The 15,839-nt window shown below is 36.6% G+C and overlaps 1 protein-coding gene across 5 annotated transcripts; it reads left to right on the top strand.

The window, feature by feature from the left end:
- Positions 1-1,462: 1,462 nt before the first annotated feature.
- LOC130726425 (uncharacterized) lies at positions 1,463-14,211 on the top strand. 5 transcript variants are annotated; one of them, XM_057577684.1, is made up of 13 exons: positions 1,463-2,667; positions 2,919-3,642; positions 3,862-4,357; positions 4,679-4,830; positions 4,914-8,156; positions 8,239-8,451; positions 9,646-9,846; positions 9,965-10,168; positions 10,885-11,043; positions 11,900-12,253; positions 13,001-13,436; positions 13,585-13,687; positions 13,899-14,211. In XM_057577684.1, the coding sequence occupies exons 1-13, from the start codon at positions 1,544-1,546 to the stop codon at positions 14,044-14,046; spliced, it is 7,557 nt and encodes a 2,518-aa protein (XP_057433667.1). In that variant the 5' UTR covers positions 1,463-1,543; the 3' UTR covers positions 14,047-14,211. The 5 variants fall into 5 exon arrangements, with proteins under 5 accessions (XP_057433667.1, XP_057433666.1, XP_057433669.1 ...); XM_057577683.1 differs by having other exon boundaries at positions 9,643-9,846; XM_057577686.1 differs by having other exon boundaries at positions 2,492-2,667; positions 2,942-3,642; positions 9,643-9,846.
- The last annotated feature ends 1,628 nt before the right edge of the window (positions 14,212-15,839 follow it).

Genomic DNA, 15,839 nt, shown 5'->3' with positions numbered 1-15,839 from the left:
CGAACTTGGACTAAAGAAAGGACAGGAGAAAATATGCTAAGTCAGAAAAGCAGTCGAATTCGACAAAGGGAACCATTGCTACAAACACGGGCACATTGAACATGTGCAGCATTGACCTAGTCGAAGTCTCACCACGTTGGTTGAATACGTGGCCAAGAAGCAGTTGAGGCACACGATCTCCACCACTGCACAGGGAACTTCCAGAACCAACTCCAAATCGTGGGAAGAGGGAATTAGACCCACTAACCCATCCACGAAGAAGAAGAAAACCGCCAAGGACATGCTCTATAAATAGGAGAATTCAAGTCAAAAAAGGGGTTCCCAACTCAACTCTAAAAAATTCACCAAAAAGCTCTAATGTCCGCATCAATGAGACTCAAGGAGCAAGACGTGATGATGGAGGAGTACGTTGCAGAACCAGTTGTTTAGTTTTCTTGCATTTAAGCTTGTCAATTATCAGTCCTATTGTGTAGTTTCCTGTCAAAATCTACGTTTCCTGTCGTTTTCATTTAGCTTTGTTACTATTTGATCTTCATGTAATTGATCCGTGTTTAATGAAATTCAGTCTCTTTCAAATTGCTCATTGTTGTCGAAAAATATCAACTCACACACAACACTTTGGCAAAACGTTTTCACAAAAGGACCCTGAATCTAAACTTCCTTTAGTCGAACTAAGAGGATATTTGTTTACCAAAAACCACCGTAAACACTTACCAAACATTGAAATTCAATTCGACAATAGCACAATGACTAGACCTATCCAGTATAAAGAGTTTCATTCCAGTGCCATTGTCGAAGATAAATTAGACCGTGACAAACTCGTCTTATTATTTACTTCTTCAAACATTGAAATTCAATTTGTTCTTTCCTTAAATTAGCTTTTGCTCATGCTCCGAATCCCTTAAGTGCTGTTCGGGGTGGTTGTTGTTTTCAGTTTTTAGTTTTGAAATGTTATTTTCAAAACAAAACTTGTTCGGTAAATTTAGTTTTGATTTCCTTTTTAACCCAATTTCACAACACTTTTCCCCTTGTTTTAAAAACCAAAATAATAGGTTTGTTGTTTATTGTTTTAAGTTTTAAAAGTTTGAATTACGATGGATAACCGTTTTACTTGATCATGGGAAGAGTACGTGACAATCAAATTAATCTATTTTTGACTTCTTGCTGATTTTACGTAACTGGTATATCATTGCTTTCTTTTTGCTCTCACCTCTAATTTTACAACCGTTTTATAATTAAAAAAATTAAAAATTAAAACCAGTTTTAGATTTCCAAATTTTCAAAACTTTAAATTTACAACCACCCCGAACAGGGCCTTAGTTTTTCTTTCATGTTGTTGTTTATTTTCCGAAGCATAAAAAAAAAACAAATCCTCCCACCCGGTTCAAACCGGTTCCATTTTATTTAAAATAAAATCGTGTGCATACGACGACGTTTCTCTTTTTCAAAGTCGTAACATATCTCGGGTTTCTTCTCTAACCTACGTCCCCACTCTTTTCTGCGCGGGACAAAATCAATTAACCAGAGGCTGAAACCTACATCCATGAAAGAAGCCGCCACCGCCGCCGCACACGGCGGAGCCTGGAGCGGCGCGTTTTTCAACCAGCAAGTGAAGGTTCGCCACGAAACCAAACTGAAGGAGCTTCTGCACAGGATCACCTCGGCAGAGATAAAGCTATGCTCCGACGCCGCAAAAGAGTTCATCAAGCTCTTGAAATCCGACGACGGTGGCTCGCTGCTTTGCGAATACGTTCGCGGTTCTCCGAAGTGCTCGGAGCTTCTGGAAGCGTGGAAGCTGAGGCAAGGAAAACAGGGAACGCGGTACATATTCGAGTTAATCTCCGCCATTCTGAGCCACCGTGACGGAAAACAGCAGAGTTCCGGCGAAACGGTGAGTATCTGTAAGGATTTGGATAAGTTCGCGCGTTTGATTGTTTCCGATTACCTGAATGATGTGTATAAGGAGTTGAACAGCAAGGAAGTGAAGCGGCAGAAGGCTGCGCTTTCGCTCGCGACTGCGGTGGTTAGGCGCGGGCCGAATTTGGCCAATGAGGTTGCCAAGAGCTTCGATTTCAACGTTGCCGGATTCGTTGGTATTGCTAAGGGGAAGCGGAATGCTGCTGATGGTTTGTTGAGGAAGGCGTTTGTTCGATTCGCGATGTCGTTTTTGGAGGTTGGGAAGCCGGGGCTGTTGCGGTGGATTCTGCAACGGAAGGAGATGTATTCCAGCGTGCTTCGTGGATTGGGGAGTGATGATGATGAGACTGTGGTTTTTGTGTTGTCCACGCTGAGGGACTGTGTTCTTGTTGAGGAGTCATTGGTGCCGCCGGGACTGAGGAGTGTGCTGTTCGGGAGCGTGACGTTGGAGCAATTGGTTGAGGTTTGTGGGAGGGAAGGTGGTGGTGAGGCTGTGGAGGCGGCCTTTGAGGTTCTTGTAAGGGTATGTACTGATTCGAGTAATGGGTTGATGCCTGACTTGAAGAGGCGCCCGAATCCGTTGAAGGGTAATACGAAGAGAATCATGGACCTCATGAAGAAACTGTGGCCGTCGGAGGTTCAGTATCACCGTGATTTGCTTTTGGCTATTGTCAATGCCAAAGCTTCATTTGGATTGTCATATTTGAAAGAGTTTCCTTACAATGTTGAGAATTATAAGTCATCTTCATGGTTAGTATTTTTTTATGTTCTGTTTATTTGTGCTTTTATTCATTGAATTTATATGTGCCTGGAATGTTAGCTACTCACACTGACCTGGTCTTTTATTGATGCACTCTATTTGTCTTTGTATTTATTCGAAATCAATGCTGAGAAAAAGAGTATCAAGGATGGTTTTGCTATCATTTCTCTTTATATGTATGTACGTTTTTCTTTCTCTACATTCTCCCCATATTTTTCGGATGATGACTGATCTATTGCAGGATTTCTGCGATCTCTGTGGCAGCTGATTTGGTGTCATCAGTCAGCAGTGGACTTTCCAAGGAATTCATCAACTCTCAATCAATCGATCAGCACTCATTTGGCAACATGGATTTACAAGACATCATGAAGTGCTTGTATCCTCGTCCATTCAGCAGGTCAATGTTTAACAAGGGATTGCATCATGCAAACTCTTATGTGAAACATGGTACTCTAAGACTTCTTCTGGAATTACTGAAGTTGCTGGACTCTCTTTTTAATGGTTTGAACCATAATTCTAGTTCCAGCAATCCATCTTCGGAACATATTGTCAAGCAAGAAATTCAGAATTATGTTCAACCTTTTCTTCCTGATATGCAGGTTTTATTAAATCTGCTTTCCTCTTTAGATGCCTGTTCTGAAGCCCATACATCAAATTTGAAGAGAAATGCAGATCATCATGAACATGGAAGCAATGCTAGAAAGAAGTTAAAAATTGATACTTCTGTGAGTGACATAGATATAATTGTTGGTGGGATAAGTGCTGGTCCAGATTTGGATTTGAATAGCAACAGTGGAACAGTTGACAGTGTACTAAGAGCAGATGCATTGGATGATACAGAGGATCTCATTGATAGTGTTGGGGAAATTTGGGGTGTGGATCTTCGTTCCATGGGCATTAGCACCCTGAAGCATGCAGACTCATACTTACTCTCTAAACTGCTTGACGCTCTCAAATATTTTGGTGTATGTTCAATTTTTTAAAATCTTGTTTCACTTCAGCCTTTGGGATACACTAACACTGTAAACCTGGTGTTTAAAGTAGGCATGAATTGGAATTTAGGTTTCTTTGCCGACTACAAGATGTCAATGAGGAATTATATTATGAAATATTATATATTTTTTCTAGGTGCTACAAATATGCATGAAATTATCTTATATTTGTTTTTTGTTTTTCTTGTGCAGCGCACTCTGCCTTTCGCTTTGGATAATTCGATTGAATCTTTCAAGAGTTTTCTCAAAAATCCATTAGAGTTAACAGGTTATCTGCAGGTCTCTCTGTTGTCTTTGCTTGTTGAATACATTGAGTGGTGCCCAGACAATGAAATTCCTATAAAAACTCCACCCATGTTGTACAAATACCTAGAGCCATTCCTTGATGTGTTAATGTTCTCACAAGTCGATGAGACGAAGGATCTGGCATACAGGCTGGCCATGGCAGCTATGTTCAGTACTGGTGCTTTTGACAGGAACCTTCATGAGATAGAAGCATGGTTTTTATTTTTACCAGGTTATCACAGAAAGAAACTCCCTGTCAATATCATGGAGGTGGAAGTTTTACGAAGTTTGTCTTCATCTGTGGTATCATTCTTATGTGATGCTGTTTCTACAATTGGGAATAATTTAGTCAAATATTGGAATATCTTTAAGAGTTATGTCCATTGTTTGGAATGTGGTAAAGGTAATTATTTCTATGATGTCATCATTTCTTTCTTTGCATACATGGTCTAACTCTAAAATGACTTATATTCTGTGCTGATTATTTTCCTTTTTGTTCCTCTGCATCCCTTTTTAATCCGCATGATAAATTCATATGACATGTATCTCTGTAGGCCTTTAAATATTATGCATAAGCTCATTTTTATGCATAAATTCATAAGGTCATGGTATTTGGTAATGGTCCTATGTTTTGGTCTCTCTTGGAAAATGAACTATCTGGTGTTGCCAAAATTGTGGAGAAAGTTTTGGCTCTTCATTTCTGATCTAGTTGTTTTCCTTGCAGATTCATCACCTGATTTTAGTCCTTTTATCTTATGTGTGATGGAGAAGTGTCTAAAGGTGATTCGTCCTAAATCAGGAACCTGCTCATGGCCTAAAAAATCCATGGTATTATTATACACTTGCAATACAGTAAAGTATCTCTTGCAAACACAGGTACATAACATATAACTGGACATTTTAGGTTAAGTCTGCTAGCAGTTTGTGCACCTCTAATGTTAAATCTGTGTTTTTAATAGGTCAATGCTGAGTTGTTAGCTGCTTTAGTTAATGCTGACTTGACTGAGAGACTTGGTGGCAGTAATGAATATAATGAAGTCTTTCCTGAGTGGAAACCTCTGAAGAATTTGTTGGACTTTGTAAAGAGCATATCACACCAACAAAATTGTCTTTTCTCTAAAAATGAAGAATCTGTCTCTGCTGATGGTTCTTTGGGAAGTGCACTTGGTTACGTAAATAAATCATTTAGTAGTGGGGTTGGTCATGGGATGGCTGAAACCATCTTAGCTTTTGTATCCTCCACTATACTTGAAGGTACTGATAAAATAGCCACGAATCTGGCATTTCGTGCGGTCATTTCACAGGACTATAGTGTTATCCTCCATGCTTCTGAGTTGTGTCCTGTAATGTTTTATGCTGGCTTGGATATGGTCATATCAGATCTTGGTAGTGATAGTCGAAATGCTGCTCCTATTGGGACCTCTGATTTCACTTTGTGTCCAGACTCTCTAACTTGTAACCAACTTTTAGACCCTACTGAAGCTGATGCTGCTGCATTTGGTATCGTTTTAAAACAAATACCTTTCCATGTGATATATCCGGCAATCATGTGTATGAATGATCTTTACATATCAAAGCTGTCAAAGATTCAAGAGCTTTTACTGCATAAATTATCTGAGTCCATTAACGATTGTTCGCTCCTTCTCAATCTGCAACTTGTGTTGTTCTGGACTCATCATATTCAGTTAAGTTATAAAGATAACCCATTAGCTGAAATCAAAGAACGTTTGAATCTGTGTGTTATTCTTGTACGGAATTTATTAGCTCAATTATTGGTTCCTGGAAGTGGTTCTGAGTGGTCTACAATCCGTGCTTTTTCTTCATCAAACAGTCAACAAGTGATTAAAACCATCTTTTGTCATCCTTGTGTTCCGATGTCTTTATCCTTTTCCCTGGGAAGTAGTCTTGCAAATGGATATATAGGGAGTGGCTTTGACATGCTGAATGTACTATCCCGAGAGGGGCTTCACGAGTTTGGTAATCCAATTTTAAATATATTGACAATGACTCTAGACTACATGTGGTCTTTATTTGGAACTCACCGATGTGCATCAAAAGCTCAAGATGTTGCTAATAATTTCATGAAGTCCTTCGAAGGCCTTCAACAAAAGCTGTTTCTGGATTTCAGAGAACAATTTGAGTTGTGCGTTTGCTCTAAAGACATGATGCCTCTCCCTCCAACATTGTGTACTTTACATGCCTTGCATCAGTTTTTAAACCCTTTCCAGCTCCTTGAATTGGTAGATTGGATGTTCAATCGAGTGGAATTGGAGGTGGATGATTTGCCAACTAAGATATCCTATTTATCTGTTGGATGCTCCTTAGCTACTGATGCTTTCAGAGCTATATCCATTTTTTTTCAGCAGTCATCTGGAAACAGGGTACCATATGATTTATTTTGGAAGATGGGTGAAAAAGTTACGAAAGGTGATATTTTTGAGAAGATCTACAGTAAGGTTGTTGACTTTTCTGTAAACTATGAAATAGATTGCGCAGATAGATGCTTGCATGAAGCTGTCAATGCTTTGTATAAGCAGAAACATATGCAACAAGAAAAATTTCATCCTTTGTTGTTGGTCATGTGGAAAGTTATAGGGATGACTCCAGTGCAAATGCTTTCTCATTGCATTCACAAGACAAATCCAATGAGATCTAAATTCATACATATTCTGACTGAACTGAGTTCTCTGCATTCATCAATATTTGGGCAATTTTTTTTGGGTATAGTGAATATTAGTTTACATCATGATATTGGTGTGATGGGACATGCCTTTGATGTTACTCTTTCAGAAGATCAGTTTATACTGCTTCTACCAGCTTCTTTGTCATACTTGAGCCTAATTTCTAAGGGACTTGGGGAAAACAATCACAAAGATTTTAAACACATACCTTACTTTTATTCAAAAATTCTTTTAAAAGGTTTCAGTCAGGGAAAGAGCTTTTTCTCAAAAAACATATTTGAGGAAGAGTTCGGAGAATTCCTTCCATCATCTGTTCAAGAACTGCTCTCTCTTATTGATCGTAGTCTTCTTGGAAAATCAATTCATATGTTGCAGTATCACTTTGCTCTTCATGGAGATTCTGTGAAACTGAAGAAGCGACTAAAGCTATTCAAGTCCATTTGCCCAAAATTTGCTTCACTTGATATGCTGATGGACTGTGATTGTCAAGATATTGATAGTGATTCTCTCCACCAGTCTTTGAACGTCATCAATCATGTTGTTGCAAAGATGTCACTTTGTAAACTATTATTGTTTCATGAAGTAGGTGAGGATTTGAAAGAGGCTGCTGCGGAAAAGCGAAGCAAATTGGAAGTTTCCAAGATGCATTTCATAAACATTTTGGTAGACATTTGGCAGTTCATTGTTAAGAAATTTTCTTTAGCCTCTGGTCAATGTGGAGCTGCTAAAAGAACAAACATTTCATTGCTATATAATCACTTGGAAGCTTTTGTGTTACAAAATATTCTTGAATTGGCTGTAGAGATGAAAAGTGATCTTATTCAATTACAATCCATTCCCTTCCTTGAGCAATTCTTCAGATGTGCTCTTCTCTATAGATTCAACGATCCTACAACAATGAAGACTCTCCGGCTTATATTGACTCATCTTAATGAGGGGAGGCTGCCATATGAATTATATCTTCAGTTGTTAGTTGCTCATTCTCAGTTTGCTCCCACTCTTCATTCTGTGCGCAAACCAGCAGGTTCCCTTTTGAAGCCTGTGTCCAGCATTCTGAAATGTCTTGTCATTCCTTCTCCTAACCATTATGAAAATAATGAGGAGCACAAAAAGCCAACAACAGAGCTCACTAGTAGACCATTGGAAATTGTTAAGTTGCTTTGGATACTCTTGCGTACAAAGAATTGTCATGCTGGTTTAGATGCTGGAAATGATGTCAGCATAAACTTAAAAGAATTGCATGCACTGCTACTTCATTCTTATGGTGCAACACTCAGTCAGATTGATTTGGGGATATACAATCTGATGCAACACATTGAGTCTATGACTGGATCAAGGCCTCAGAATGCCCTGTTGATTTCAGATGCAATTGCGGAATGGACCAGAAGCCAACATGGAGACAACTATCCAATTGACCCTGACATATGTGTGTCAACAGTTCTCTATTTTCCCTATGACCGAAGTATCTCTGATGAACCATCATCTTTAAACAAAATTGAGAAAGATACTGTCAGGAAAAAGGTTGCAGTGTTTCCTGTTTAGGTTTATATCTGTTCTCCTTTTTCTATCACAATTTTAACTAATTACATAAAATCCTGTACAGATACGTTATTCTCATGTTGAAGTTAGAGAGCGTTATGATCCTGCATTTATCCTGAATTTCTCAATTCACAGCCTATCAAAGGCGTATATAGAGCCTGTGGAGTTTGCTGGGTCAGGGTTGCTTGCCATTGCATTTGTTAGCATGTCTTCACCAGATTATGGGATAAGAAGATTAGCTTATGGCACTCTTGATAAACTTAAGAATGTCTTAGAGGTTGGTAATGGTTTTATATCAGTTTATGCTTAATTGTTTTCTAATCCTCCTATTAAATTTCATAGGAAATGTCAAACTTATTTAATTATTTTTTAATTGAATTGGTAATATATTAATTTGTATTTGATTGATACTTTTTTTACTTGTGTATGAAAAGCCACTTTCTTATGGAATACTGATTTTAGTTGGTGGAAAATGGGTGTCTTAACTGTTCATTTTCTGGGGGCAGTTTGTTGTGATACATTTTATTTCACATTTTTTGGCTAGAACAAGGTGACAAATCTTTGTGGGCGACTTGAAGTACATATTTTCGGGTTCTTTGGTGCGTTACTGTATTGAATTTGATTGGTTGGAATAAAAATCCTTATTTGAAGGTGTTTTTATTTTCTCACATCTGCTTTTTCATTGGATCATGCTTATAGTTTCTCTTTAGTGCATTGCTCATGTTGTTTCAGAATTTCTTTTTTCTTGTTGATATAAAAATAATTTTGGACAACTTTGCTGCTTCTTTTTAACCCTTCGTGCCTTGCTGACTATTGCTAGGAAGCTATATTAGGACCTGTTTGGATTGAGACAGTATAATTTTTTATTTATTTATTGTTTTAACTAAGAATTACAAAATTGCCATCTAACTTGTACTTTGTTTTTCTGATTTCAAAATGTGTGTAGAAAATTGTGAAAATAATAAAAGTTCCATTTTTATCTTTTCCTGTAAAAATATTTGAAAACAGGAAATACAATGAAAACAAGGTTACATTTTTGTAATTTTAAGTGAAAATAAGAAATGAAACAGAATCCTCTTTTCAATACCAAATAAGCCCTTATATTCTGTGTCTAACAAAATTTATTGCCAAAAACGAGCTTTTGGGAAGAGTCCAGCTGGGCAATCATATGGGCTAATGAGCATGTGGAAGCCTCTAAGATGTTTTCCTAGAGGCCCAAACTTGTGTGAAGACATGGTCAATATGGATTTTTGTTATACTATTTGGGCTTTGGCTTTTATCTAAGGCTGATCTTTATTTAGGTTTTAGTGCTCCCAGAATGAGGCATGATTACATAATACAAAAATTTATTGCATAGATTTCTATGAAATTCAACTGCATCACATTCAGGATTCTGTGTCTGTGTGTGTGTACGCATATATTCCGTGTTGAAAAGTTGTGGCTGATTAACAATCAAAATGCCTGACAGAAGTGCCAAAAAAGGAAGGATATGATAGGACTTCGGCTTCTACTAAATTCTATTCAAAACAGCATAGAAGAGCCATGGCAAAGAATCCCATCTGTTATTGCTCTATTTGCTGCAGAGGCTTCTTGTGTATTGTTAGATTCATCACATGATCATTATGCAGCTCTAAGTACATTGTTGATACACTCTTCCAAGTTGGATATGAGGGTATATATCTGTGGCCTTATAATTTTCTTTCCTATTCTTTTTACCCCTGATTTACATTAAAGTTGTTGCTTTGTAACGAAGAGTAATTCTGCTATGTGTTCCATTGTTTCATTTGTAGGCGATACCTCTGTTTGATAACTTTTTTTGGAGTACGTCTGTTAATTTCAAAGCAGAAAGGATTTGGATGCTTCGGCTAGTATATGCAGGGCTGAACTCAGATGATGATGCAATGATATATATCAGGAACTCTACCATTGAGAGTCTAATGAGTTTTTATGTCTCTCCTCTGTCAGATGTCGAGTCAAAGGGCTTAATTATTGAGGTAATCATCCACTCTACAATTTATTGTTTCCCTGTCTTTCTATCCTATTGTTTTAACTTGTAGTGTCGAACAAATATATCTTGACCTTTTGGGCTATGCGTAGCTGAAACCAAAACTGTATTTGTGCCCAAGCCCAGTTTCATGAGTTCATGTCTTTATTTGCTTGTCAAATTGTGAATTGAATCTTGAATCAGAAAGCTTTGAATTAATTTGAATGTGTGATATATTTTACTATTCAAATGTCAAAACTTGACATTATAATAGAACAGAATTTATGTTTTACATATTAAGTTATCTTGTAATTCTTTGCATATTAAAACTGAAATGTCAATGAGTTTCATCAAGATCCAAGTCAACGAGAGTTTCTGAGTGTCAATGACAATGTCCATCTCCTTTAATAAACGCACATCTCTGTGGTCAGAGTGCTTTATACTTATTTGATTAGTCTGACTGTGACTTGTCTACCTGAAAGAGTAGTTAAAAGGCAGTATAATCTTTCCGATTAGTTCTTGTTCAGTTAAGTAGTCTGAGATGCCTACTTGACAGAGTAGTTAAAATGTAGTATATTCTTGCCGGTTAGCTCTTTTTAATTTAAGTCGTCTGAGATGCTATGGTGATATACCGCCTTTTCCCCATAAGCGAGATTCTTACTTTGACTCTACTCCTTTGAGTATCCTCTAAAAATATAATGTAGGGCTATCTTATTTGTACTGCAGGTGTTAAAGAAATCAGTGAGGTTGAATAAGATTGCTCGTCATCTTGTGAAACAGTGTTCTCTGTTTTCATGGTTTTCATGTATCATCTCAGTTACTAGAGAGAGGCTTAATGGAGAAGACAATAGAGTTTTCTTGAGGCATGTATCGGTAATATTGAAGGTTAGTGCTTGATTCCTATGCAGTTTGTAGTTTGTAGTTTTTGTGGGATGCAGCAGGTTTTTCTTTCCCCCCTCCTGACTTTGCTCTGTTTAATCGGGTTCTCTTTTTTTTTCTGTTTACGTGTTCCTGGTTTTCCTTTTGAGTATGTTGGGGTTTGCTGAATTTATGACTTGAAAGCCTGCACATTTTTAGCAAGCTTATTCATAAAGTTTGGTGTAGCCAATTGGTACATTACATGCTTCCACTAGTGGGAAGTGGCTTTTGTTGTTGTTGTTGTTGACTCTTTCGTTGAGCTTGGTGCCAAAGAGGGGCAGTTGGATTCTTTGATGATCCAAGTTTTTTCTTAAAAGAAGGAAGTTCAAATCATTAACCAATATATTACTTGTCTTTTGTGCTTGAACTGTATTTGGGATAATGGGACCCAAGACTGATCATGATAAACTCCATCCTGATTTCCTTGCATATTGGATCCTGTAGCTCTTTTTCTGAAGGTTTGAAGTTATTGTTTACCTATGAGCATGGATTAGCTTTGCGAAAGTTATCTCTTAAAATTTTTAGTCCAAGCTGTCTTTTTTAATTCCTTTGACTTGAAATTAAAAATATATTGACTGATTAGCTAATGCCATATCCTAGCATAATACTTGTTTAATTTTGTAGTCCTGTTTATGCTTGAAAAAAGGTTGGCCTGTTAATATATATATATATATATCTCTGTGTGTGTGTGTGTGTGTGTGTGTGTGTGTGTGTGTGTGTGTGTGTGTGTGTGTGTGTGTGTGTGTGTGTGTGTGTGTGTGTATGTATATATATTTCAGTTTTCTACATGTTTCATGCTGACTACCCCTAGCTTTTTCTTTAGGTTGTCAATGATGTTATTTCTTTTGAAAGCATCTCCAAGTGGTTACAAAACTATGGTCTTGAGCAGCTCATGGAGCTTTCATCCACTCTATTTCATTTCTTACTCCGTGATGTATCATCATTGGCAAAGGAAACTGTGGGACTAGTTAATCCTTTTCTACAAATGATAGCATCAATGTTGAAGTTATCTCAAAAAAGGAAGGTATATCAGCCACATTTCACTTTATCAATTGAGGGCTTATACCAGATATACCAGGCTGGCAGTGTGTGTAATCAACCAACAGAAAACATCAACCCGGAGTTTGTTCTTGAAGCCATACTTATGAATGCACCTCCCGTCTCCATTTTCTCAGTGGTACTTTAACTCACTCACTCCATTTTTTTATTTCTATTATAGAAACATTTGATTGTTAATTACCCTTTTTTAAAATTGTTTGTTCAAAGACAAATGCAATCAATTTCAGATAATTTTATAGATTTTAGCTGTGCAGAAATGCAATTGGTTTTCATATAGCGTTTTTTTATTATTTATTGAAGAATGATACTTTAAGATGAAAATAAAAAATGAGATTCACTGTATATAAATTTGTGCAGATGTTATGTGCTTAAGGGTATATAACAAGTTATTGTACTATCATGCTATTGTAAAAGTGTTACTTTTTATAACAATATTAGTATGTGTAAAATTTATAAGTGTATATGATATAAAAATATCGAATATTGTGATGTGTAAGCAGTGCCAGCTGGAATGCCAGCTGGACACATGTAGTTAGGAGTTGTTAAGAGCAGTTATTAGTTGTTAGGTTTCTGTTAAGAACTAACAGAATTAGTAGCTTGCTCTGCAAGCCATCAAGTTTCTATATAAAGAAGTTTCTTCAGTTGTAACAAACACCAAGTTATGATAATACAGATAGATTCAGTTTCTCTCTCTTTTTCCCTTTTCTGTTTCTTCTATCAAAATTGTCGTTTGGTTTTAACTCTGGCCGTGTTAATTATTTTCACTTGTACATATTAATTTTCTACCAATTAGGTAATATATACGTTTTGAACATGTAGTCCGAGTGCATCTTGCGTATGAATAACCACAGTTATATGTCTGCAGAATCAGGAAAGGCTTCAAAGCTTTCTTGACTGGGCAGTTACAACTGCTTTACAGTCGGAGTCTTCCCAAAGGCTGAGGTCCTATGAGTCTCGCATCATTTTCACAAATAATTTAGGGGAAGAGTCTCATGATGACTCGTTAGTGTCAAAATTACTACGCTGGTTAACAGCATCAGTAATCATGGGGAAGGTCCATCAGAAATCCAATGATATCGATTCAGGACTTGCTGAAACAAATAACTTAGAATCCCTGCATTCTTTGCTGGTGCGTGTTGAAAATTCCTCCGGACAAGGACACGGTTTTAATATTGGCGGTGAGGAGTTACTTGCTTCTACAATTTTCTACCTCCAACAGCAGCTTGGTATAAATCAGGAATTACTACCATCAGTTGTGTCAGCTCTCTGTCTCCTGATTTTTGGCTCCTCTAATTTTCCAGGTATGCTATTTTGTTGTTTATACATTTAATATGGTTTACTTAGTACAACAGTTTTGATAGGTGAGGGTTGACTATTCAGTTAGATATTTGCATTGAGATTCAAAACTTTGCTTTTGGCGAATATTTATGTTTTTGCTTTGTTCTGTAGTGGGCAGAACCGACTTATTGCGAGGCTACAATACTTTCATATTATCACACTGTTTAAGTTCAAGGGTGCGGTGCCCTCCTGAAGCTGATCCTGCTTGGAGATGGTAAGTTTTTCGGCTTCTTTTAAGAAGCTCCCTGGCCCTGCCACAAAATTAGTTGTCTTTTCTGCAGGTGAACTTGCATGCTGTACTTTAAACACGTAAATGATCTAAAAAATAATTAATTTCTTTTTCGCTATCACAAACGAAGTCTGATTGTATTTTTGGTATTAATACATCAAAACTAATCATCATATTTGACCTATTTGTTGCGTAGGTTGTTTGATCAGCCATGGAAGGATCAATCACGGGAGAACACTGATTCACAAAAGATGGAGGAATATCATGCTTGCATGATTCTATTAGTGATTGTCGCAAATGTACTTAGTGGAAAGAAATTAGAGTCAGCTAATTTTCTCCTGTAGATAGAGATTTGAGAGATCTGGCTTGTTCCAATGGAAAGAAGTTTACTAAGAAATAGAATGTACAAATGTAATTTTAAAATATAGTTCATTTTTTGGCAATGGACAAGGTCCATGCATGTTTGTCAGCAGCACATAAACATAAGCTAATTTTAGTCTTTACTAACATGCCTTCAATTTCTATTCATGTTTGATTAAAAAAGCTAGTATTCCATTACCTAAATTCTCGTTATTAATCATCATAATTGAAAGTTAAAACCCTTATGAACTAAAATTTCACAATTATTAAATCGTTCGCCCATTATGAACTGAAATTTTCCCTTCAACTATTTGATACAAAATCATACCGTGAGAGCTTGGTTTATACTATATGATGATTCACTCTTTACCGAGGATGCATGCGAATGGAAATTTGATGAAGTGAACTAATGATAAAGTAATGGTGAGCTGTTAACTATAAAAATAATCGATGGCAAGGAGAGGTGTGAGGACTCATTCGGTTTGCCAATTTTCTATTTTCATTTTTAAAGAAAATAGAAAATAAAGATCAAAATATGTTTGGTTGATATTTAAAAAATGCTTTTATAGAAAATATTTTCTAAGATATGATAAAAACATAAAATAGAAAAAATTCATTTTCAATTTCACTAGAAATAGAAATAGAAACTTGCTAATTGCTATCACTACTATCGCCATTATCACTGTCATTGCCACCACTCCCACCACCAACGCTGCCACCACCACCACCACTGCACTGCCACCATCATTGTCTCTTCGTCTCTGCCACCACTGCATCTTCCCCCATATTTGCCACCATCGCCTCTGTCAGAGCTACCACCAACTGATGCGATGAAAAGCAGTGATGGTGGAGGTTGATGGTGACGGTGGTGGAGGAGGTAGTGATGGTTGTGGGGGAGAGACGTTGAAGCAAGTGGTGGAGAGGGTGATAGTGACAGTGGTGGTAGTGACAACGATGACGAGCAGTAGCGGTGGTTGTGGCATGATGACGATGGCAACCGTGATAATAAATACAAAAAGTCAAAGCAAACATGTTTTTTAAACTTAAAAAAATGAAAAATGAAAATAGAAAATGTTTTCTGAAACTAAACAAATTCATAGTAATTGTATGCATAAAACCAGGGTCGTGTAGGCCTTATGGCAATTGAGGCATTTGCCTAAGGCCTCAATTGCCTAAGGGCACCAGGGACAAATTGGTACTTATATAAAATTTATATACTACTGAGATAGAGAGGTAATAGAATAATAAAAAAACTAAATCATATTAATTGCAACGTGGATAATGCAGCGTGAGAACTAAGAATGCAATGTGAAAAGAGTAGTTTTGTCCGTTAATAGTAGTGGTGTTTTTTACTTGCAAATTTACATTTTTTAAAAAACTGATAAATGAAATATTAATTATTTTTGTATTTCTAAAATTGAAAAATTAATTTGTATTTACTATAAACTGTTAATTTTTTTATGACTTATATATGTATAGTACAAGTGTGCTCTTTACTCATTGTTTCTGCCTTGAGTGAATTATCAAATTAAATACTTGAGATCAAAGTGTTGTAAAATCTCTTATTTTTTTCATTCATTGCATTTCAGGTTTTATTGTTCATCATTTTTTTATTTATTGTTAAATCATATCTAAGCTGAACAATGTTAAAAAATAGATCGAATAAGTTAACTATCTTATATATTCAAAGCGAATGTTAGAATTGCTTGATTATAAAACTATGATAAATGATTTAACAGCTCAAAAAGCTAGAAGTTTAATATATATAAACTTGATA

The sequence above is a fragment of the Lotus japonicus genome, chromosome 6 (genome assembly GCF_012489685.1).
Source record: "Lotus japonicus ecotype B-129 chromosome 6, LjGifu_v1.2".
NCBI classification, from domain to species: Eukaryota; Viridiplantae; Streptophyta; class Magnoliopsida; order Fabales; family Fabaceae; genus Lotus; species Lotus japonicus.
The sequence above is the reverse complement of the archived record's forward strand: the minus strand, read 5'-3'. Positions and strand labels throughout refer to the sequence as shown.